We start from the raw sequence: 24,037 nt of genomic DNA, 5'->3' as shown, positions 1-24,037 counted from the left end.
CTTGTTCTTTTTTGGGGGGTGAATTTTTCCGTCTTGTCATTTTGTCCAGATAAGAGTATATGAAGGAGCAAGTAAAATACTAAAAGGGTGGCAAAAACCCCAGGAAAATATGCTTTAACCAAGTCAGAAGAGATCCCAAATCGTGAGGGGGGAGAAAGGGGATGAAAAGAGGTTCAAAAAGAAAGAAAGAAAAAAAAAAGAAAAGAAAAGAATTTAAAAAAGAGAAAAATATAAAAAAGAAAAAATATATATATTAGATAAACTAGTTAAAAAACGTTAAAAAAGAAAGGGGTAAAAGTTAAAAAAAATAGCAGAAGAAGAGAAAAAAAATGAAAAAGAAAAAAATTAAATTCACTGCAAGACTAAAAAAATCTTAGGGAGAAAGCCATGAGTTCCGTGCTTTGCTTTCTCCTCCTCTGGAATTCTGCTGCTCTCCTTGGTATTGGAACCACACTCCTTGGTAGGTTAACTTGGTCTTTGCTGGATTTCTTGTTGATCTTCTTGGGGAGGGGCCTGGTGTAGTGATTCTCAAGTGTCTTTGCCCCAGGCGGAATTGCACTGCCCTTACCAGGGGCCGGGGTGAGTAATCCGCTCGGGTTCGCTTTCAGGAGCTTTTGTTCCCTGAGCGCTTTCCGTAGAGTTCTGGAGGACGAGAATACAAATGGCGGCCTCCTGGTCTCTGGCCCGGAGGAGCCGAGAGCCCGGGGCCCCACTCCTCAGTGCGCCCTCAGAGCACAGCGCCCAGTTAGTCCCGTCTGCCTGACCTCCGGCCGCGCTCCGAGCTCACCGAGCCTGCAGCTGGTTCAAGGTAACCCTGAGCTGCGAGCTTACTGTCGGCTCTGTCTCTGTAGCCGGCTTTCCCGTTCCAATACCCGCAAGCTCTGCGACACTCAGACACCCCCGATCCTTCTGTGACCCTGCGGGACCTGAGGCCACGCTGACCCCGCGTGGGTTTCGCCCTGGTTTAGCTTTTGGAGCGATGTCCCTCAGTGGAACAGACTTTTAAAAGTCCCGATTTTGTGCTCCATTGCTCTGCTGCTTGCCGGGAGCCGGCCCCTCCCCCCGGGGTCTATCTTCCTGTCGCTTTGCATTCACTTCTCCGCCGGTCCTACCTTTCAGAAAGTGGTTGTTTTTCTGTTTCCAGAATTGCTGTTCTTCTTCTCTTCGATCTGTCGATGGATGTGCAGGTGTTTGCAATCTTTAAATAAGCTATCTAGCTGATCTCCGGCTAGCTGAAGTAGTCTCAGCCTGCTACTTCTCTGCCATCTTGACTCCTCCCCCTTCATTCTGACTTTTATCACCAGAGTTAGTTTTTTGCCTGTTCTTGAAATCCATATGAATGGAAGCATGCATATAGCATATGCTCTTTAGTATCTTGAAGCTTTACATTGTATCTTCACATTTTAATGATTCTTCCCATTTTAATCTTCTAAATTTATTCTGATTTAGCAGATAGAAGATTGATAAAATCTGAACAATTGATGTCTAGGGGCACTAGTAGCAAAATCTACCCCGAAAAATCCTTAAAAAGCTGAGGAATTGGTGGCATCAAGTTTAGGAAATGGAGTGAGGAGACAACTAAAATAATACTTAGTTCCTAAGTTCAATGACATTGGGCACTTGTCCACTTCTTAGTCAAAGTCTGTAGTTCATTATCTGGACTGGGGGAAATAGATACTATTGAGAAAAGTGCTATGGTGAGCGCTGTGAATTGCGTAAGACTGATGATTCACAGATCTGTACCCCTGAAGCAAATCATACATTATATGTTAAAAAAAAATTTTTAAAGGAAAAAATAAAAAAGAAAGAAATATAATCAAACATATATTTTGAATGCTGAGGTTCCCCATCTCTCGTTATCTACTTGGCTTTTGAATTCTGATAGGGAGACCTACACTCTCCAGACGTGGAAGGGTAAAGAAGAATCTTTTGTTTATTTTTTATTGTTTTAATTTTCATTTCCTTAATGAGGTTGTATCTTTCAGTTTTGTTTGACTCCACTCCTAAAATCAGGGTTAGTGCAAGAGAACCTGGACTACTTCCAGGTGGAGTTATCTGTATTTCTTAGTGATATTTTGTGGAAATGATAACTTTGTCATTTTCTCGCCATACTTTTTGTGTATATAAACTGTAACACCTTATCTAAAGTGGCTTCTATCTTTTATATGTATTTGCTACCTACCGGATAGGATATAGGATTATGTGGGTCACAGTTTAGCTCTGGCTTTCTTTGTGGAAGATCACATAAGATCAAAATACTTGGCAATTTATTTTTTAGTAAACCTATTGTTTTCCTAAGCTGCAGTTTCCTCCATTTTACCTCTAAGACTGAGAAAGACAAAACAGTAAACTAGGGCTTTAATAATATGCAGTCTTTTCACTTCTACAACCTCTCTTCTTTTTTTTCTCTTCCTTTTGTTTTGCCTTCCCATCCCTGTACTGCCCACCCTCTGAATCAAAGGTGCTTATCTCTATCACCTGAAATTAAATCAAAAGGTGATTTATTTTAAATAATTTAGGAATCACTTTTGCCTCATTTTTTCCCATTGGAAACATAAATACATCTGGTGAATTTTTTCTCACCATTTACTTCTTGATCTTTTAAAAAGTTACTTTGGCATAGGACAAATTTTAGGAAAAGGTAAATTCCATTGATTTGCATTGTTATGTCAGAAACTAATTTACATAAAATTTTAAATATGATTTTCCTTTCACTGTGGATAAAACCAACCATGTTTTTCCTCTTAGGAGAGAGATAGAGAAACTTGACAATCTATATCATCACTACTCTACAGCGGTACAAAATGTCAGTGTTAGTATTGAGGAGAACAAAGAAGCAGTGACTGAAGTACTGAAGGAAACAAAGTCATCAACAAAGGAACTATCAGATTTATCAAAAATGGTGGGTTTTCCAATTTAAAAATAGAAAAAATACTGATTTTAGTTTTAAGCCATAGTTGTTAAAACTTAACAATTATCTGTCTACGTTGGTCTTCTCTTACTACACAACAAATTACCAGAATTTAAGCAGCTTGAAACAACACCCATTTCTTATCTCAAGGTTTCTCTGGATCATGTCTTAGCTGGTTCCTGTGCTTTGTGTCTTTTTTTTTTTTTTTAAGTTTTTTTTTTTTTTTTAACTGAAATCAAACTATTAGCAACCCTACATTTCTTTCTGGAGACTCTAGGATTAATCTGTTGTCAAGCTCATTTCAGTTTTGGCAGGACTCAGTTTCTGTGCTTTTAGAACTGAAGTCATTGTTTCATTTGTGGCTGTCAGCCTGGGATCATTCTTAGCTTTCAGAGGCTGCTTGCATCCCAGGCTGGTGGTTCCCTTTGTCTTTAAATCAAAAAAGGGGGTTGAGTCCTCTTGGGCATAGTTAACACTCTGACCTGCTCATATGACTCATTTTTCCTGCCTTCTTGTTCTCCCACAACTTATTCACTATATTTACTATTCATAGTAAATAGTAAAATGAATAATAAGATGGTAAAAATAAATAAAAGTATAGTACAAAGCAATAATATATATTCTATACCATTTGGCATTCATTGGAATTAAAACTACATGTTTTTATTGCCACTTTCTATTATATTTCTATCTATATACTCTTTAACTGTTTCATTAAATTTTTAAAAAAATTAATCCATAATTAAGAGTGAGGCTAAGCATGTTTTAGTGGCTTTTTGGAGGTCATTTATATTTCCTTTTTTTGTGAAAAAGCTGCTCATTATTTTTCCCCATCTGTTGCATGATTATTTTTTGACTTAATTTGTAAGAACTTGTATATTATTGATACTAAATATTTTAAAGTTACATATATTAAAAATATTTTTATCCAGTCTTATTTCTTTATGGTAACTTCTGATGAAGAAAAACTTCAGTTTTAATGTAGAAAAGTTATAATACTTTCCTTCGACCTTTGTGCTTTTCTGAATTTAAGAATTTTTTTTTTTTTATGTTGAAGTCAAAAAATATTCTCTGATATTTTATTCTAAATGTTTTGAAATTTGGCTTTCCATATTTCATGATGCTTCTAGATGAAATTATGTTTAAAATATTCAAAACTGATATTTTTCTCCTATCTTTTATTTATAAGTTTAAAAGTAAGAAACTATCTAGAATTTTAGGAATGCATATTTCATTTGCCACATGTGAAGCATAATCAATATGAAATTCATATATGGGTATGGTGTGAAGTTGAGCTTCCAATTACATTTTTTTTATTAAATAGAAAACAAATCGTTGCAATATGTTATTATATTTCTATATTAATATTCAGTGCCATCTCTGTCACATGTGAGGCTTCCATATTTTTGTGTATCTTTTCCATCTTTTTAAAAATTTATTTGGTTTACTTAACCATCTTTACCTCAGCACTTTATGTCTGTATTACTAAGATTCTAATGATTTTTGATTATCTATTGTGGTGAATCCCTCAGTCTTACCTTTCTTTATGAGTTTTAGGCTGTTCTTGACCTTTGTTCTTCTCTATAAATTTCAGTGTTATCTTATTCATTTCCTTCAGAAGTTTTATTGGAATTATGATTAGAATCATATTCATTTATGGATTGTATGATGGAAAAGTGAGATCTTTATGATGGGGATACCTAAACATAAACATGATCTATCTGTCCACTTATTTGGGTAGTTTTTCTAAATTGAACCTCAAGCAGCTTCCTTGGAACTTTGTAGAAGGCAAACTCTCTCTGGAAAATCAACCCGAGATTAGTCTTAGACAAATTAACTCATATCTCCACTGAATTTTAAAGTTAATTTTTAAAATAAATTTTTAATGTAATTCTGATTTATTTGTAAATGTAGTCTATATGGTAGGTACTATTTAAAATTCATGAAGATTTAATTTTTGTCCTACTACCTGGGTAATTTGCATAAATATTTTATTTAGGAAAACTTTTTTCTTTTTTCTCTGGTAGTGGGATGCAGTCCAAATTGGTTCATTTTGTAAACTGTCTAATTCTGCTATTTAAATCTTTTATATTTCTGATTTATTTTCTGATAAAAATTACTGAGAACTGTATTAAAATGTTTCAATGTGATAGTGAATTTCTTTCTTTCTTATTGTTTCCATTTTTTTTGTTGTTGTTGTTTTCTGCTTTATATAACTTGTAACCATGTTTTAGATGAAACTAAGTTTAGAATGTTTAGAATTAAGTTTTTGCTTATGACATACTTGATTTTTACATTTTTAAGCTATAAATTATTAGAAGTTTTGGAATGGATATTTCATTTACTGATTATAAATCATAACATCTTTAACTTCTTCTTGAAGTTTGAGGATCTTGTGATTTTTTTCTTGATAGGTAGTTTACTTTCCATCATGTTATGCCTATCTTATTTAATAATCCCTGTATTAAGATAAGTTTTATTAGTTTACATAATAAATGTTTGATTATATTTTTCCCATTGTAATCTTTTTGCACAGTTCTATTTGCTTATTACATTATTTTTTCTTGTTACTAAAGTATATCCTTTATAAGCTTTTTTAGTGAGCTAGATTTGATATTTTCAAAATTTTGTTTCCCTGCAAGTGTTTTCATTTTGTTCTCTTTCATGCACTATAGGGAATATGTCCCTAACTTAATATGGACATGACTTACACTGCTGCATATGCAATGTAAAAGAATCCAGAAAAAGGCAAGGCTTAAAACACTAAACTAAAACACAGTGGGCCTAAGTGCCAGGGGGATGACATAGGAACAATGAATTGGAAGAAACTGATCTTAAATAGATAGTAATCTAAGTATCTCTTCAATTTTCTCTTGTTTCTTTGACCAGGTTCTCTGTAGTTACCCTTTTCCCTCTAACTCTGTTCTCTAGCTACCTGCAAGAGGCCAGAAATGTGCCAAGAGCTTTCTTTATTCTGTTTTGATTTTTTTTTCATAAATACAGTTCTCTCTGACTATAAAGTTGGTATTCAATTACTCATTTTTCCAGTCCTACCATGGTCTGACTGAATCCTCTCATTTTTATTTATTTATTTATTCATTCATTCATTTAATTTTTCTTTTTTTTTTTTTTTAAAGATTTTATTTATTTATTTGACATCAGAGATTACAAGTAGGCAGAGAGGCAGTCAGAGGGAGGAGGAAGCAGGCTCCCTGCTGAGCAGAGAGCCCGACGTGGGGCTCGATCCCAGGACCCTGGGATCATGACCGGAGCTGAAGGCAGAGGCTTTAACCCACTGAGCCACCCAGGCTCCCCTATTCATTTAATTTTTCTAAGAGAGAGAGAGCACATGCACATGCATGTGAGCAGTGAGGGGAGGGGCAGAGGAAGAGGGAGAGAGAGAATCAATCTTAAGCAGGCTGCAGACCTTTCTGGAGCCCAGCAGGGGATGGTCTCAGGACCTTGAGATCATGACCTGAGCCAAAATCAAGAATCAGATGCTTAACCAGCTGAGTCACCTAGGCACCCCATGAATCCTCTTCATTTTAAACTTCAGCTTGGAAGGAGTAAAATCATCGGTAAAACAGTCTCCTCACTTTATTCTGTCCGCTTTGGCCTCTAATTGCACTCTCTGTTTACATTCATACCAGTACTTAAAACACTGTTGAAGTGAGTGATTGCTTGTCTACTTTTTTTTAAGACTATAATGTTTTTAAGGGTAGGAGATGCATTGTGATTTTTATTTCCTTTGTGTAACATGCACAGTTTCTGTCCTTTATTAGGTACTCAATGAAATGCCGTATTAGGCACTCAAGGAAAGGCATTTCAGTCTTTTTGAATAGGTGAATTATCCCGGGAATAAATGAAACCAAAGGAGGAAGGGAGCAAAAGGGAGGAGAAGGGGAGGGAGGGGAAGAGAGGGGAGGAAAGAAGGAATGAAGAAAGGGAAGAAGGAAAGAAGTAAGGAGAAGAAAGATTGGAGGAAGGAAGAAGGAAAGGAAAGAAAAAAAAGAAGGAATAAATGGAAAAAAGGAAACACATCACTGTGAGCTTGGAAAGAATTTTGTGAGGTATGGAGTGTATAGTGCATATATTCAGAATATCTGTGAAGATTTAAAATGATGCTTGTAGCTTTCTTACATTTTATTTCTTTCCAGGGACTACTATAAGCATCAGAGAAATATAGGACAACCAATAAAAATTTTAAAATATTATATAGTGCTGTGAAATAATTATGTTCTCAATTTTTCAATCATGCTGAAATTTGTCATCTTAAAGAATATCATTTTTTAAAGATTTTATTTATTTGACAGAGAGAGACACAGTGAGAGGGGGAACACAAGCAGGGGGAATGGGAGAGGGAGAGGCAGGCTGCTTGCTGAGCAGGGAGCCTGATTCGGGCCTGGATCCCAGGATGCCCCAAGAATATCATTGTTGATAAAATATCTTCAAAAATGGAAAATTTGGGGTGCCTGGGAGCCTCAGTGGGTTAAGCCTCTGCCTTTGGCTCAGGTCATGATCTCAGGGTCCTGGGATCGAGCCCCACATTGGGCTCTCTGCTCAGTGGGGAGCCTGCTTCCCTTCCTCTCTGCCTGCCTCTCTGCCTACTTGTGATCTCTCTCTCTGTCAAATAAATAAATAAATATTTTTTTTAAAAAATGGAAAATTTATTCACTAATCTTACAAGCAATCAGTTTTTTATCTCTTTGATCATCTCTAAGATGGCAAGTATGGCCTTTCCTAACAAAAATGTTATTTTTAATGAGATATTATGAATATATGTTATAATGTTAGTAATATTTTTCAGTTATAGTAATCTTTTGGGGACTATCATATTTTCTGGGAAAGAACAGAACATGATGAAGTTTAGATATATTTTTTTCCTGCATTTTGCTCATCATAAAAACCTTTAAGCTAGGTCTTTAAAGAGCGCATGTTAAGCACTCAATTAAAAGCAATGATGTGCATCACTTCCACGCATTATTTTTTGGTATGCAGTTGAAACTTCCAGCTCAAGAGAAAAGTAAAAGATTTGTTCTGCCTAATTGCACATACAACCTAACTGATTTTTTAAAATTTCAAGGCATATCATCCTTCCAATTTAGTCTTTGCTTCATTAACATACACTCTTTTCTAATTTGTGTTGGAATTGTATCTATGAAAACACATTTTTCCTTCTCATGTCTACAAACAATAGCTTTTGTAGGTCAAAAAACATCTTGAAATTGGTTAAGTACCTTAAAAAGTGTCAAAATAAAATAATTTTTAAATGTTGAATTACAGATTTTCTATAAATTTTTATCTCATGTTTTCTTTGAAGTCTACTGCTACTATAGTTCAGCATTTTTTTTGGACTTAATTTCATCTTCTGCAACTCTTAGCTTCTTGTGATATTAAAAAAAAGCCATCTGTATTTCATTTTATCCAGTTATTTCACTAGATAATAAAAATTTATAAATCCTTTGTGATTTTCATATTTTACTGACCAGTGGCAGGTACACAGAACTTTTTTTAAAAATCAGATTGTAGATAAGGATTGTAAATAAGTGAATAGCTTTTGTATGTATGTCTATGGTTTCATTTTTAGATATTGATTTTGTTAGCAGAAATTTGTTTTATTACTACCTTATTGGTCTCTGTACTATATCGTATAAATTCTGATACCACAAAACATTACACAAATTCTTTTTGACTCATTGTTTACCTTAAAATCTTCTTAAGAAATTTATTTCTTAAAAAAAGGCCAACGATTATTACTAATAATATGCATAATTATTACTATAACCAACTAAGAAACTAGAGAGGCAGAGTAAATTCTTCATGGACTCAAAGCTGTTAAGTGGTAGAGCCAAACTACAAACTACAATGCAATTCTTTCATTATAATATATTCAATATAATAATATGGATAAAATGTGATAATGTATACAAAAGTACATATTGCTAATTTTTTATTATAATATTTCAATTTCAGTGTAGCATATTCCTAAAATATTTTAAAATTCTTTGAAATTGACTTTATTTCATTTCTTATTTTAAAGAAGTGTTTAATGTTGTCTAAATATTGATTTCAAATATATGCTCATTATCATGTTAAAGACTTAAAAAATATATGCAGGTTATAAAAATTGTTTACCAGGAATAGATGTTGCTTTGTGAGCATCTGTGAAGATTCTAAAGAGTTTCTCATTTGATCTATTGAAGTGATGTATTATATTAATATTAAATCTTTTTTAAATTCTTGAGATGACTCTGCTTGGTTATGGTTTATTGTTCCTTTAATTTACTGCTGAGTTTGATTTGCAAGTATTTTATTTAAGATTTTGCATCCATATTCATAAGTTAGTCTGTATTCCAGTGTTCTTAATTTGTGCTATATTTGATAGATTTTCTTATCAGGATTATACTAGCTTTAAAAAATGAATTATGAAGCTTTTCTTCCTTTCTTATTACCTGAGGAATTAATATGGATTTAAATAACTTTTTCTTGAAAGTTTGATAAAACCCTTTAGTTGAAAATATAACTCTGGTGTTTTTATATTTTTTAATTATTTGAATTATTATTCTATTTGTCATGAACAGTTGTTTCATTTCATCGCATGATTGGTCGTACCAGGTTATATAGGTTTCTTCTTAAGGTTAATTTACAAGTTTTAATGGCCCTAGAAATAATCCAAGTGGATTAATATTTTGAAATTATTATGATATGATATAGAATGCTCTATTATACTTCTGTATATCTCTTATTTCTAATTTCTAATTTTACTGTTTAAGTAAGATTTTCAAATTTTTATAAATGGAATAGAAAAAAAGAGGTGGTCCTTAGATTTCATACTTCCACAGTTTCCAACTTCTAAAATAGTAATGTATGCTTTTACAGTTACAGTTTATTTTCTTATTCCTTTAGGCTTATTCTATTCCTTTTTACCTTTCACTTCTCTGTTCCCAATGCTTAATGTTTTGTTTTTGTTTTTAAATTTTTCTCAAAGAGCTACAGTTGCATTTCTTGTTACATTTTGAAGCAAGATTTCTTAAAAGGATTTTCTATTTTCACTCAGATTGCTCAACTGCATTCCCCCTTCAAATGATTTCCAGTCAGTTTTAACTACCACACTACACTGAAATTACTAATAAGGGATTCTATTTTCTTTCTTACAACCCTTCAAAAATCTAGTAGGATTCATTACGCATAACTATTAGCTAACATTTCTTTAAGGCACTTTGTGAATAGCACAAATATTTAATTGGCATGCCTCAGAGTTTAGAATATACTCATATGAGTAGAAGAAAATATTGATCTATGACTTCACTATCCAGATGTGGTCACTGCTAATATTTTGTTGTGCATAAACAGGCATTGTGCTATAATTAAAAACTGTATTTTCATATGCATACAGTAATTGATGACATGTTTCTCCTTAGATAAAAACTTATTCAAAATTATCTTATATTTTACAATGTAATTTTAATAATTGAGAAATTTTAGACCTTTATTATCAAATGTTTAGGATGTTTTCAGTTTCTAAACATTATAATCAAAACTGTGGTATTTCTAAAACTTAAAATTACACAACTACTCATTTTAACAAAATAATACTGTGATGCAAAAATAATGAAAGTTGCACTATGATGTAGTATTAGAGGTTCAAGCCAGAATTTTATGCCATGTATTTCTGGTAGGGCTTGAATGATTGCCTGCATTTTTACATTTCCCAAAATTAATTTTTAACAATAATATTTCCATTAATTCAATTGCTTGGCTTTCATATCATTAATCTTATAGAGCTGTTATCCACGGGAACTTGTATGGCAACTGCTCACAATTAAGATCTGGGCTTATACTATTTTTATATTTTACCTAATGTTATATCTTTAAATATTGTTGATGTTACACATTGTTTCTTTAAATCTAAAGAATTTTAGCCATCAGTTTAAACATAATCATACCGCCTCTCAGAGCAGTACACATTGTATTATATTTGTGCTTGTTCAGGGAGGAAGGAGAAGAAAGCACAAAAGGGCTTACTACCAGTACGTTTATAGTTAGGCAGGATTAACCATTGTCCCATATGTCTGTATTTTGTTTTACTCAGGGTGTATATGTCATTTAAAGGACAAATGAGTCCTATTTACAACATCTCATCCTTCTAGATGTTAAAAAGGTTTCCAGTTTATGAGAAAGTAGTTAGTAAACACTGTGTACACTGTGTTTAAATTTAGAGAAAAGATTGTTCTGCGAACAGCTAGAAGAAGTGATATTGTTAAAATCCCTTCTAAGCATTACAGATACTTATGCTTTCTCCTGGGTTGATAGAGATGGGAAGTCGGAAGGTTCTAAGTCAGAATGTTCCTTCAGTGCTGCTGTGTGTAACGTGGGCAAACTTCAAATAAATCCTTACTTGAAACATCTAGTCTTCTAGATGTTTAAAAGTGTACATATGTTAAAGGTAGAGAGATAAAGTAACACCCTTTAAGTATTCTGTTAATTCATAAGAATGGTTGTATTTTGGGAATGGGATTGTTAAACTTGATGTCTTGGAGAGTATGCTGACTGTTCACTGGGTGGCAGGGCATGGGGTGGGCCAGGAAGGGAGTGAAGAGAGGAGCTTTGTGTGCCCATGAGTCCTTAGCCATGTTCAGATGGTCTAATAACCGTTCTTCTGTAAGAACACTGTAGTTAACACTGCTGTGTATTAAAGGATAAACAAGTCCTAATGTACAAAGTATATAAAAAGTAGGAGTGGTACAATAGTCCTGTTGTAATAAATGTCCTTTTGTTAGTTTTTAGGAAGGACTGCTCTGTTCTGTCTGTTAATCCACCTCTTGGAGCTAGATGTATCCCTGTACTTAGTCATTGAAATGGTGGAGGGAGTAGAGGAAGGGTGAAGGGAAGTGCTTTTTACTACTCTCTCGATATCTAGAAGACAGTTTTAAGTGACAATCATAGGTCTGTATATGGGTTTTTGTGAAGTACCTGTGTTTATTTTGGACAAGGTTCATTATTTGTAACATCTAAGTTTTTCAGATATCCTGAGGCGCAATGTATGATAAAATGTACGGCTAGTGAATTAACCAATTTACATGTTTCTTTTGTTATAATTGATAGGAAAGAAGCATCTGGAACATGGAATTGTTAAACTGTCTCTGAGAAATATATGTTAGGACTTGCTGGGTTGGCATACTGTGGCAGAAGGAAGTATAGAGGGAGAGATGTATATGTGTGTGTTCATATTTACTTTTAAATGATAACTGTTAATATTTGTACATCGCTTTTGTCTGCACTATATAGGAAGGTACTAAGTGATTCAATGGCAACATACCTGCTTGCTAATAGTATAGATTGGATTATGAATTTGTTCAGAAGCATTATACTTTGTGTACTCTGTTATTCTGTGTCTCACTTTTAATTGAACATGAAGAGAATGCAATTATTTTAATTGTAATTTTGCCAGTATCTTTATCTAGGTGTCTGTTGCCATTTTTGTCTTTCATGACATTTTTGTCACCAAGTAAGGCAAGCATACATTTTTTTTTCTTTCCGATTGAGTTGGTGTAGTGTATTTTAGGTTATCAAAATACTCGTAGTTTTGGGACTTTGAAGTGGTAAATATTCATGTTATGTAAAAAAGCACAATACATAACTTTATGATCTTAATTACATTAAAATGCTTTGTTTTATATATATACACACGGGACCTAGAAGTCAAACAGTAAACTGCATGTGATTACAGAATTGTTTTTGCTTCTTGTGTTTTGCAATTTCATGTACATGTTAACTTTTAAAAATTACATTTAAAAAAACTACATACCAATTCTTCATGTTTTCTTATAAGTGTAGAAGGTTTTTCCCTCCTCAATATCATTTGTCACTTAATTTACTAATTCTATAAATAAAAATTCCTAGACTTTTTCTTAAGCAAACATTATTTATGTTGTAAGAGAGAGAGATTCTGGAATTTTTACAATTGATTTGAGTGAAATGGAGAGCTAAGAAAAGCTATTCCCATAATAATTTTGTATGCATTAGGTGCCTTCTGATTAATTTTTAGATGAGATTACCCACTGGATTTCTTGTACTTCACAGTTCTCTTAGAGTAACTCTGTATTAAGTACTGTAAATATTAGTTACCTTCATTAGTATTCTTTATAATTTTTTTAAATATTTTATTTATTTATTTGATGGAGAGAGATCACAAGTAGGCAGAGAGGCAGGCAGAGAGAGAGGGAGAAGCAGGCTACCTGCTGAGCAGAGAGCCCAACACGGGGCTCAATCCCAGGACCCTGAGATTATGACCTGAGTCGAAGGCAGAGGCTTAACCCATTGAGCCACCCAGGCGCCCCCTCATTAGTATTCTTTAGATGATAAAAATGTTCTAAGCTTGTAAATTCTGGGACACCTGGGTGGCTCAGTTCGTTAAGCCACTGCCTTCAACTCAGTTCAGGATCCTGGAGTCCCGAGATCAAGTCCTACATCAGGCTCCCAGCTCTGCCAGGAGTCTGCTTCTCCCTCTGAACTTCTCCCCTCTCATGTTCTCTCTCTCACTCTCTCTCTCAAATAAATAAATAAAATCTTTAAAAAAAAAAGGTTGTAAATTCAATCATTTTCTAGTTATAGAGGTGGTTTTATATATGTTAGAAAACTATATGTAACTGCTAAAATTTAAGTTAATATATTTGGGTATAATTTATAAATATTAATCAATTTTAATTGAAATTCTTTTTAAATTGAAGTGATTCACATATACCTTAATCTAGAAGGACACATAAGGCTATTGGCTCTTGACTATTTCAGTGTAACCAAAAATAGTGAAGTGATTATCTAAAAAATATTTTGGCCATGTCCCCACTATCTAATGGAATACACACACAAACGCAGCTACATGCATACATACGTGCATATGTATACATAAACATATATATGCATACCTGTGAATTATATGCATATATAGATGTGAATACATACATATGTATACATATATGTACGTATATATGAATGAATGCATGCGTGCATCCCTGGTCTACATGGGAGACCTACGTGTTGTGAATTTTGTATCAGCAAAATACTAAAAGAGACTGACAGTGTATAAAATAAAAGAAAGCCATTGGATCTCATGATTCTTCTGGAAAGAAGCAGGTTGATAAAATTGTTCACCTGCAAACTTGTGCTATTTTTCATGAAAAAGGAAGGATGATCCAAATAGTGAAACTAAGAGTCCTGAAGTTGGGACCAAGAATTGAGAGGGTGGATAAAATTCCAGAGGGTGCCGTTGAGAACTACAGAAGATTATTCTTCCTCTTGGCTGAGGATAGAAAAATTCAGGGAAATGTAGCAGAACGTGGAGTCAGAAACAGAGCATGAGAAGCACTCAACCAGCCATTGCTGACTTAAAATGGAGTGGGCCATATAAAAAATGTGAAAGGAAAATGAATTCTGCCCACAGTCTTAATGAAATTAGCAGTGGCTCATTCCCTGGAGTCTCTGCAGAAGAGCCCAGCTGAAACCATCATTTCAGCTTATGAGACCTTAAACAAGGTGTTTACTTAACCCACTAACATTCTGTTCTACAGAATCATGAGATAACAAATACATATTATTTTAAGCCAGTAAGATGATACCATTCTATTTGTTCAGTTTTCTTTTTTGTCTTAGAAAATTTTTCAAAAGGTTTCCTCATATAGAGTTTCCATATTTTTGATAAGTTTATCCCTAATTAGTTATTTTGTTGCATGTTAATTGGGGATTTTTTCTTTCATTAATTCTTATTCCTGGTTATATTTAGGTATATAAAATCAATAATGCTAATTCATATTTTACTAATTTACTGGTTTTAAAAATATTTATGGCAGTTTAATCGTTTTTTTTTTAAGATTTTTATTTATTTATTTGACAGAGAGAGATCACAAGTAGACAGGCAGGCAGGGAGAGAGAGGAAGGGAAGCAGGCTCCCCGCCGAGCAGAGAGCCCAATGTGGGACTCGATCCCAGGACCCTGAAATCATGACCTGAGCCGAAGGCAACGGCTTAACCCACTGAGCCACCCAGGTGCCCCTAATCATTATTTATTTTGGATTAGCCAAGAGTGCTATTATTTCAACTATAAATACAGATATTATTATCCCTTCATTATTTTTATGTCTTTTAAAAAAGTTATCTTTTATCTGATTACATTGGTTAATGTATCCAGTACTGTGTTAAATGGTAGTAGAGATCATTGGCATCCTTGCTATGTTCTTCTTTTGATGGGATTGATGCTAGTTTTTTCCCTTAAGTAAGAGTCTGACTTTAGGAGTCAAAATATATTTTGTCATGTTAAGAAAATATTGGTTTCAATTTATTGAGTATTTTTTTAATTGGAGACAGGTGTCAGATTTTATCAAGCTTCTCTTTTGCACCTAGGGAAATACTTATATATTTTCTCTTATCTGTATAATATCCATATGAAGCTAGTGAATTGTATTGATGGGTTTCCTAATGTTGAGCCTTGCATTATTGTAATAAATCTTATTTGGTTATAATATCTCTCACCCTTATCTTAGACACATTTTAATTTTCTTTTTTGTCTTCATCATTCAACCAGAGCATCGCTGATTTAGGTTAATAATGATTTCCATATTGCTAACTCTAATCATTGTTTCTTTGTCCTTATTTTAATTATAATTAAAGTGCTATATGTAGCACTTAACCAAACTGATTATACCCTATCTCTGGAAACTTTTTCTCGTGGTTTCTAACACGCACTATTCTTATTTCTCTTTACTCTTCTGCAAAGTTGCTCTCAGTTTCCTTCGCTAGTTTCTCTATATTTCCCCAACTGCACAAACATCTGAGACTCTCAGGGCTTTGTCTTTTAGAATAAGCTTTATGTATATGTAATTAACAACTCAAACCCACTTAGTTGTCTAGTTGGTATCTCCAATTTCCAAAATTGAACTTTAGATATCCAGCCTGCAGTTTTTCCAATTCTAGTTTATGACATTCAGTCCCTCTAGTTTTTTAGACCAAGGTGGTTGAAATACACATTCGAACTCTGTATTAATTTATGTTGGGAATTGTTAGGCAAAAACAAAACAAAAACCCTTCTGTTCAGTTTTAGTAGCTAATGCCAAAAAATTTTTCCAAGATAGTTACACATTTTTTCTACTCAGACCATTATGAATGAGAGTTCCAGCCTCAGATTAACACAATCCTCTAATATTGTCTCTTATTTATTTTTAATTATAGTTCTTTTGTAGGATTTATCCCACTGTGGTTTTAAATTTTCATTTCTCTGATTAGTAAGGCTGAGAATTTTTAAAGCACTTTATTTAGAATGTTATTTTAGAGTTTGTCACAGAGACTCAGGCTCACATTTTGCCTCCACTTTCCAGTTGTGACCTGCACATTATACCCTTTTGAGATTGAGTTTTCTCATTTGAACAACAAGGTATATGTTAATTTTGTATGTTAAAAATGTGCAAGAGAGGGATTTAGAGGTTAACGTGTTGATTAAAGGAGAATACATATAAAGGGTACCATTCATTTAGAAAAACATTTTATTCTTTACTTGATTTTAATAATTTTAAATATTGATATTTTCTGTTCAAACTTAATCTTTCATTCAATACGCATGTCTAAAACATTGCCAATTATGAATCCCATATATTACTAGTTATTTAAAATATATATGTTCTCTTTTCAGTGGTGTAGTATGCAGAATGTTTTCCTACCTTGTTGTTTTCATTATTTTTATTTTCAACTGTCCTCAGTAATTTCCACTCTATTAATGACTCACCCAATTTATAAAACAGTGAGATTGTATAGACTAGGTGCTGCATTTCTTTATTTAATTTTCTTGTAAATGTTATAGGTAACATGTTCACCTAGGCAAATGGTATAAATAAAAAGATAAAAAGGTTTTGCTATCAATTATAATACCTATTTTCTTCCCATTTCTGATCTTGCATGAAGTAGCCTGTGTTACCAACACAGTATGTCATCTTGCACATATTTTTTCTATCCTCCTATAAATGTATAATTGTATCTGTTTGTACAATTTATTATTTGATTTTTAATTTAAAAAGGACTTTTCCCTATATACACATTTAGCAAACTTGCTCTTTTACTTAAAAATACATTGTGATATTCCTCATGATAATTAGATAAAAGTCTAATATACTTTTTAAAAAAATATTTTGTTTATTTATTTATTAGGCAGAGGGGAAGGAGAGGAAGAGAGAGAGAGAGAATCTCAGGCAGACTTCACACTGAGCACCGAGGCTGAGGCAGGGTTTCATCTTACCACTCTGAGATCATAACCTGAACTAAAACCAGAGTCAGGCATGTTTAACAGACTGAGCTATCCTGGCTCTCTTAGTGTACTTTTCTAATGGTACAAATAGTATGTGTTATTAATTGCCATCATACCAGTCAGAGTACAGTGCAGAAAACAGAAATCACTCTGTTTTAGGCAGGAAGGGATTTAGAGATTTCAACTAGTTTACAAAGCTGGCCGAGAGACCTGTAGGCTGGACTTCAGGAGGTTTTCCAAATTGACCAGTAGAGGAACTATGACATCTGGGGCTGCTTCTGAACCTGTATTGAGTGTATGCCTGCTCCTTGGATTAGAAAGCTGGGATTGGAAAGCTGTAGCCACTGCTGCTTGATGCCACAGTGCTGCAACACCCACAGATAGCAGATAGACACTGAACACAATTATACAATATTCACACCTCATCACCTTACTTGCCAACAGAAAACTAACAAAACTAAACTTAAAGAAAGCAACCAAGAATCAGGAAGATGACTTTTACCTCAATTTTACTATCCATAGTATGTATGACTGTATCCTATCGGTGGAAACTAATTTACATCTTGAATGCTTTCACAAATAAGAGTAGAAACTGCTTCCTGGACTTCCTGCCTTCTTTTCTGTTCTTTTTTTGCCCTGGGCTCTGATAAACAAGAAAGCACCTAGTAGGAAATTGCAAAGGAGGTTCATTGAGCCATTAATTACACTTTGTTCACCTCAACCAAAAACCATAAGATACCTTGGAATAAACCTAACCAAAGGTAAAGAATTTATACTTTAGGAACTACAGAACACTCATGAAAGAAATCGAAGAAGACAAAAAAGGATGGAAAAACATTCCCTGCTCATGGATTGGAAGAATAAACATTGTTAAAATGTCTCTGCTGCCCAGAGCAATCTATACTTTCAATGTCATCCCAATCAAAATACCATTGGCATTTTTCAAAGTGCTGGATCATAAATCCTAAAATTTCTATGGAACCAGAAAAGACCCCGAGTCACCAAGGAAATTTTGAAAAAGAAAAACAAAGCTGGGGATATCATGTTGTCTAATTTCAAGCTCTATTACAAAGCTGTCATCACCAAGACAGCATGGTACTGGCACAGAAACAGACACACAGTCCAGTGGCATAGAATAGAGAGCCTATATATGGACCCTCAACTCTATGGTGGAGCAATCTTCAACAAAGCAGGAGAAAATATCTAATGGAAAAAAGACAGTCTCTTTAATTAATGGTGCTGGGAAAACTGGATAGCAATATACAGAAGAATGAAACTCGACCATTCTCTTACACTATACATAAAGATAAATTCAAAATGGTTGAAAGAACTCAGTGTGAGACAGGAATCCACCAAAATCCTAGAGGAGAACCTAAGAAGTAACCTATTTGACATCAGCAACCTGGCACTTCTTTCAAGACATGATTCCAAAAGCAAGGAAAGCAAAAGCAAAAATGAACTTTTGGGACTTCGTCAAGATAAAAAGCTTCTACACACCAAAGGAAACAGTCAACAAAACAAAGAGGCAACCCACAGAATGGGAGAAGATATTTGCAAATGACAGTACAGACAAAGGGCTTATATCTAAGATCATAAAGAACTTCTCAAACTCAACACCCAAAAAGCCAATAATCCAAAAATGGGCATAAGACATGAACAGACACTTCTCCAATGAAGACATACAAGTGGCAAACAGACACATGAAATAGTGTTCATCATCCTTAGCCATTAGGGAAATTCAAATCAAAACCACATTGATTACACCAGTCAGAATGACACAAATTGACAAGGCAAGAAACAACAAATGTTGGAGAGGCTGTGGAGAAAGGGGAACCCTCTTACACTGTTGGTGGGAATGCAGGTTGGTACAGCCACTTTGGAAAACAGTGTGGAAGTTCCTCAAAAAATTAAAAATGAGAGTTACCCTATGATCCAGCAGTTTCACCACCACGTATTTACCCCAAAGATACAGATGTAGTGAAAAGAAGTGTCATCTGTACCCCAATGTTCATAGCAGCAATGTCCACAATAGCCAAACTGTGGAAAGAGCCGAGATGCCCTTCAACAGATGAATGGGTAAAGGAGATGTGGTCCACATATACAGTGGAATATTAACCATCAGAAAGGATGAATCCCCAACTTTTGCATCAACATGGATGGGACTGGAGGAGATAATGTTAAGTGAAATAAGTCAAACAGAGAAGTCACTTATCAATGGTTTCACCTATTTGTGGAACATAAGGAATAGTATAGAGGACATTAGGAGAAGGAAGGGAAAAATGAAGGGGGAGAAATCGGAGGGGGAGATGAACCAGGAGATGCTATGGACTCCAGGAAACAAATTAAGGGTTTTAGAGGGGATGTTGGTGGGTAGATGGGTTAACCTGGTGATGGGTATTAAGGAGGGCATGGATTGCATGGAGCATTGGGTGTTACACAAACAATGAATCATGGAATACTACATCAAAAACTAACGATAGATGTATAGTATGGTGACTTAACATAATAAAAAATAACACTACACCTTAATTATTTATCTTTCAAATAAATTCAGAATTAAACAGTTATTAGCCACTACTAACAATATTAAATATTAATAACTTTATGTATGCTGTTTTTATGTGCTGGTTCCTTGTAAATGCAAAATTCTCAAAATTTGGATTGTTGTGTCAGACAAAACTAAGTGTATTTTTCAAGATAGATATTATTGAAATATATTCTGAAAATTTGCTATGTATATTGTGCACATGTATGTGTATGTGAGCAATATAAATGTCTGATTTCTCACTTTTCCCAGCACATAGGTGTTTTAAAATCAAAGCAACTTAATTGTTGGGTAAAGCAGTATTGGATTAATTTTCATTTCCTGCCTGGTAGTGAAGTAAATTCATTTTCATTTTCTTTTAATTAGCCATTCACATTTCCTCTTCTTTTACTTGCAAAGATTACTATTCATGACATACCATATAATTTTAGATATTCCAGTGATGAGCATTTTCAAAGTTATGTGTATATTACCATTTATATTAAGAAAGCAATTAGCACACAATGATTTCATGTGTGATTCCAGGGACTTTATTGCTTAGGGCAGGGGTAAAATATTAGTACTTATTCAAAAATTGCAGGATGTAAGAATTATACTGTAGTAGTTAAGGTGTGCTCATAAGCATTTCATAATTTCACTTCCTGAGCTTGCCGACAAACACCTATCAGTGGCATGGTAATACAGATCATTAATTTTGACCTGAAGGCACTGAATTTTCACTTTAATGCCCTGGAAAATCTACTTCTAAAAAATTTATGATTGTTTGGCATATGAAATATGTATAATTTTAGGCATCAGAGCTATCACATCTGATCTGGAAAGCACATTAGAAACTGGTTTGGGATATATTTATGATTTTTGTACTTCCTGTAGATTTAGTCCTAGATAAATGAATGAAACAGTTCACACATCTGTCCCACAGATGTTTGGGATACCTGAGTGGCTCATTCGGTCAAGCCTCCACAACTTGATTTTGGCTCAAGTCCTGATCTCAGGGTCCTGAGATCATTCTGAGATCTACTCAGTGCATGGAGCCTGCTTAAGATTCTCTCTCTTTCCCTCTTCTTTTGCCCCTCTCCCCCTGCTCAGGGATGCATGTTTTCTCTCTTGCTTTTTCTCTGAAAAAAAAAAATTATGGATGTTAAAGTGTAGAAATAAAGATACTAGTGAAGAATGTAATAGAATCAGTTACATGTCTTTAGATAGGTATGAAAACCAAATTAAAACATTTCCTAAAAGTTTTTTACTAATGTTTACAAGCAGCAAAGAAAAATTAGTGTGGAAAGAATTTGATTTTTATTAGATTTTTGGATTTTATGAATGGTGAAGAAATATCTAATTTATTATGTATTCTAAGATTAGTCACAATGGTCATAATTATTAAATAATCCACGATTGTCATGTTGAAGCACAAAAAATAGGGAGCCTATCAAAATGTTAGAATAGACGGATGCTCAAGTGTATGTACAGAGTGACACAGAATGAAAATGCTGAGACTTTAGAATTATGTTTTTAGCATTACAATTAACTTCAGAGTCCAGATCTGCTGAAGCAGTTAGTAAGACATTTATCAAGCCCGCTACCAGGTGACTGGGTGTTTCAAGGATATAACAAAATGATTCATTAAATGCCTATGTCAAATAACAATTCGTCTTTTACTTATAGAGATAACCAAATATGTAAAGAAGTAATTATTTCTGGTAAAAAAGTTATCATTCACTGCAAAATGATGAATTTATGCATGGTGAATTCTTTGCTACTGTGTACAGATAAAGAAAATACAAATGTATTGATGACTTCTTGACTTCTTGAGAAACAGCAATAAGTCCTGAAATCCATGTTTTTAATTAAGCACATATGATGCTAATGCCATAGACAGATGAAAGAAAATAACTAGTTACATATATTCAAAAAATTGTCAAGAAAGGCAAATCCACCCACTATTCTACTCTTGAATAGTCATATTTAAGCCATTGCAAAATGAAATTGAACTTTTAGGGCGCCTGGGTGGCTCAGTGGGTTAAAGCCTCTGCCTTCAGCTCAGGTCATGATCTCGGGGTCCTGGGATCGAGTCCCGCATCGGGCTCTCTGCTCAGCAGGGAGCCTGCTTCCCTCTCTCTCTCTGCCTGCCTCTCTGTCTACTTGTGATCTCTCTCTGTCAAATAAATAAATAAAATCTTTAAAAAAAAAAGAAATTGAACTTTTAAAATTATTAATCAAATTAGTTAAAACCACCAAATACTCAAATGTGCTCTCAGATTTGTAAATGAATGTTCAACCCTTAGTCTTCAATATGTGCTTTTTAAGAAACTCACATCCTATTAATTTATAAAAAGAGCTTCAAGTATTCCTTGGTGAAAAATTCAGGCTTCTGGATTACTTTATGGCTGAGAACTACATTAAAAATTAGAACATTTATAAAGGTATTTTCTCATTCAAAACAAAATGTCCTAATAGAATTCTAATAGGTGAAACACATTAAAGAAAAAAATCCAGCAAAATTGAAGCCATAGAATAAACCTTTTAATTATGTCAAGGAGGAAATATCTCATCGTCATAGTAATTTGGTTACAACCTTAAGGAATACACTCAAAATATGTTGCATTATCTAAAAATGCTTGACTGATAGTTTTATCTTGATTATTTCCCAACAATGGTAGTAATGGGTGGGTAAGAAAGCTTGTACATCGCTTAGTAACTGGACAGTTTCCAAAGAACAATTCTGGAAGATATTTCAAAGGCTTCTTGAAACTAAAAATTATAAAATACTTATTTTTATTTGGGTTAGAAATATAATGTTCAGTTAGATGGCAAACATTAAATATACAGGTAAATTTGTAATTCATTGAAATGCTCATCTTCAAAATACAACACCAATTCAAATATTTCTTTAATTACTGATCGGAATTCTATGAAAAATATATTTAGTACTTTCTTAGTAACTTGAAGAATTTAATACTAGTATTTTATTTTTAGATTATTTAATAAATTCTTTTTATTTATTTTTAAAGTTGTTTCCCTTTATGGTATATGATGTTGGATTTTTAAACTTCCAATAATAGTAGTTTCCTTTTTTTAAATGATTGTTTAAATAAACATGTGACTTGCCTTAAGAAAATTATTAAATGAATAGTAATACAGATGGTATGATATGTAATATGTGTAAAATAATAAAGAGGGTTCTGAAATGATTTGAGAAACTATGTCTTATTATTAACTTTGTCATTAATTTTTGGATCTGTTACCTCTTAACTATGTTGTTTCTTTCTAAAATTGTACAGTTCAGTGGTTTTTAGTATATTGACAAGTTAAGCAACCATAATTGTAGGATAACTGACAGTTCATTCTATTAAACCTTTGCATGGCTTATCACTCTTTTCGTGTGGGTCTTGATTTAAGCTTTTAAAACAGAATTTGTGTTTGCTTTATATAGGTCTTCCCTTTTATGTTTAATTATTCCCAGATATTTTTTTATTTTTTGGCCAAAGTTTTTAAGTATTGTCACTATGTTTTTAAATAGATTGTTACTGTTATGGTTAAAAGCTATTAATTTCCTTATGCTCATTTTACCAAAGTCATACATTGTAGTTTAAAATAAAATCTTCTATGGGGCGCCTGGGTGGCTCAGTGGGTTAAGCCTCTGCTTTCGGCTCAGGTCATGATCTCAAGGTCCTAGGATCGAGCCCCACATCGGGCTCTCTGCTCAGCAGGGAGCCTGCTTCCTCCTCTCTCTCTCTGCCTGCCTCTCTGCCTACTTGTGATCTCTCTCTGTCAAATAAATAAATAAAATCTTTAAAAAAAAAATAAAATAAAATAAAATAAAATCTTCTGGTTTTTCAAAGTGTTCAACTGTATCATCTAAAGTTGAGGGTGTATTGTCTATTCATATTCAACATTATAATAACTTTTGGTTTTATCATCCAATTGCATTTAGTTAAATTTTCCAAAACATGATTAATAATAATGGTGATAAGAGATAATCTAGTCTCATTATTCAGTTCAGTGGGCATGCATTTAGCATTTTATGGTTTGATATTTTTTCTTCTCTGTATTGTATTTGCATAGTTTTTCCTTGTACTAGCTTAAAAATTATTGAAACTAGATAGTGAATTTATCACATAGTTGTTCTAGAGTGTTGACCATATTCGTGTTATTTTTTCTTTCAATTTTTTAGTGTGATGAAATATGATTTAAATTTTCTAATTTTTATAAGTTCTTACAATATAACTAAAATACATTCTATTTTATTCTGTTTAACTGAGCACTGTTAGACTTGATTTGCTATATTCTATTCA

At 33.5% G+C, this 24,037-nt stretch overlaps 1 protein-coding gene across 1 annotated transcript in view; it reads left to right on the top strand.

Annotated features, from left to right (window-relative positions):
* The window catches only part of CCDC178 (coiled-coil domain containing 178), a 391,102-nt gene that overhangs the window by 56,909 nt on the left and 310,156 nt on the right, over positions 1 to 24,037 (top strand). Inside the window, exon 9 of the mRNA XM_059408065.1 lies at positions 2,749 to 2,902. Within this exon, the coding sequence (XP_059264048.1) occupies positions 2,749 to 2,902 (154 nt within the window). The remainder of the gene's footprint in view (positions 1 to 2,748; positions 2,903 to 24,037) is intronic.

Source organism: Mustela nigripes, chromosome 8 (genome assembly GCF_022355385.1).
Source record: "Mustela nigripes isolate SB6536 chromosome 8, MUSNIG.SB6536, whole genome shotgun sequence".
NCBI lineage: Eukaryota > Metazoa > Chordata > Mammalia > Carnivora > Mustelidae > Mustela > Mustela nigripes.
Note: the sequence above shows the minus strand (reverse complement) of the source record. Positions and strands in the feature narration are given on the sequence as shown.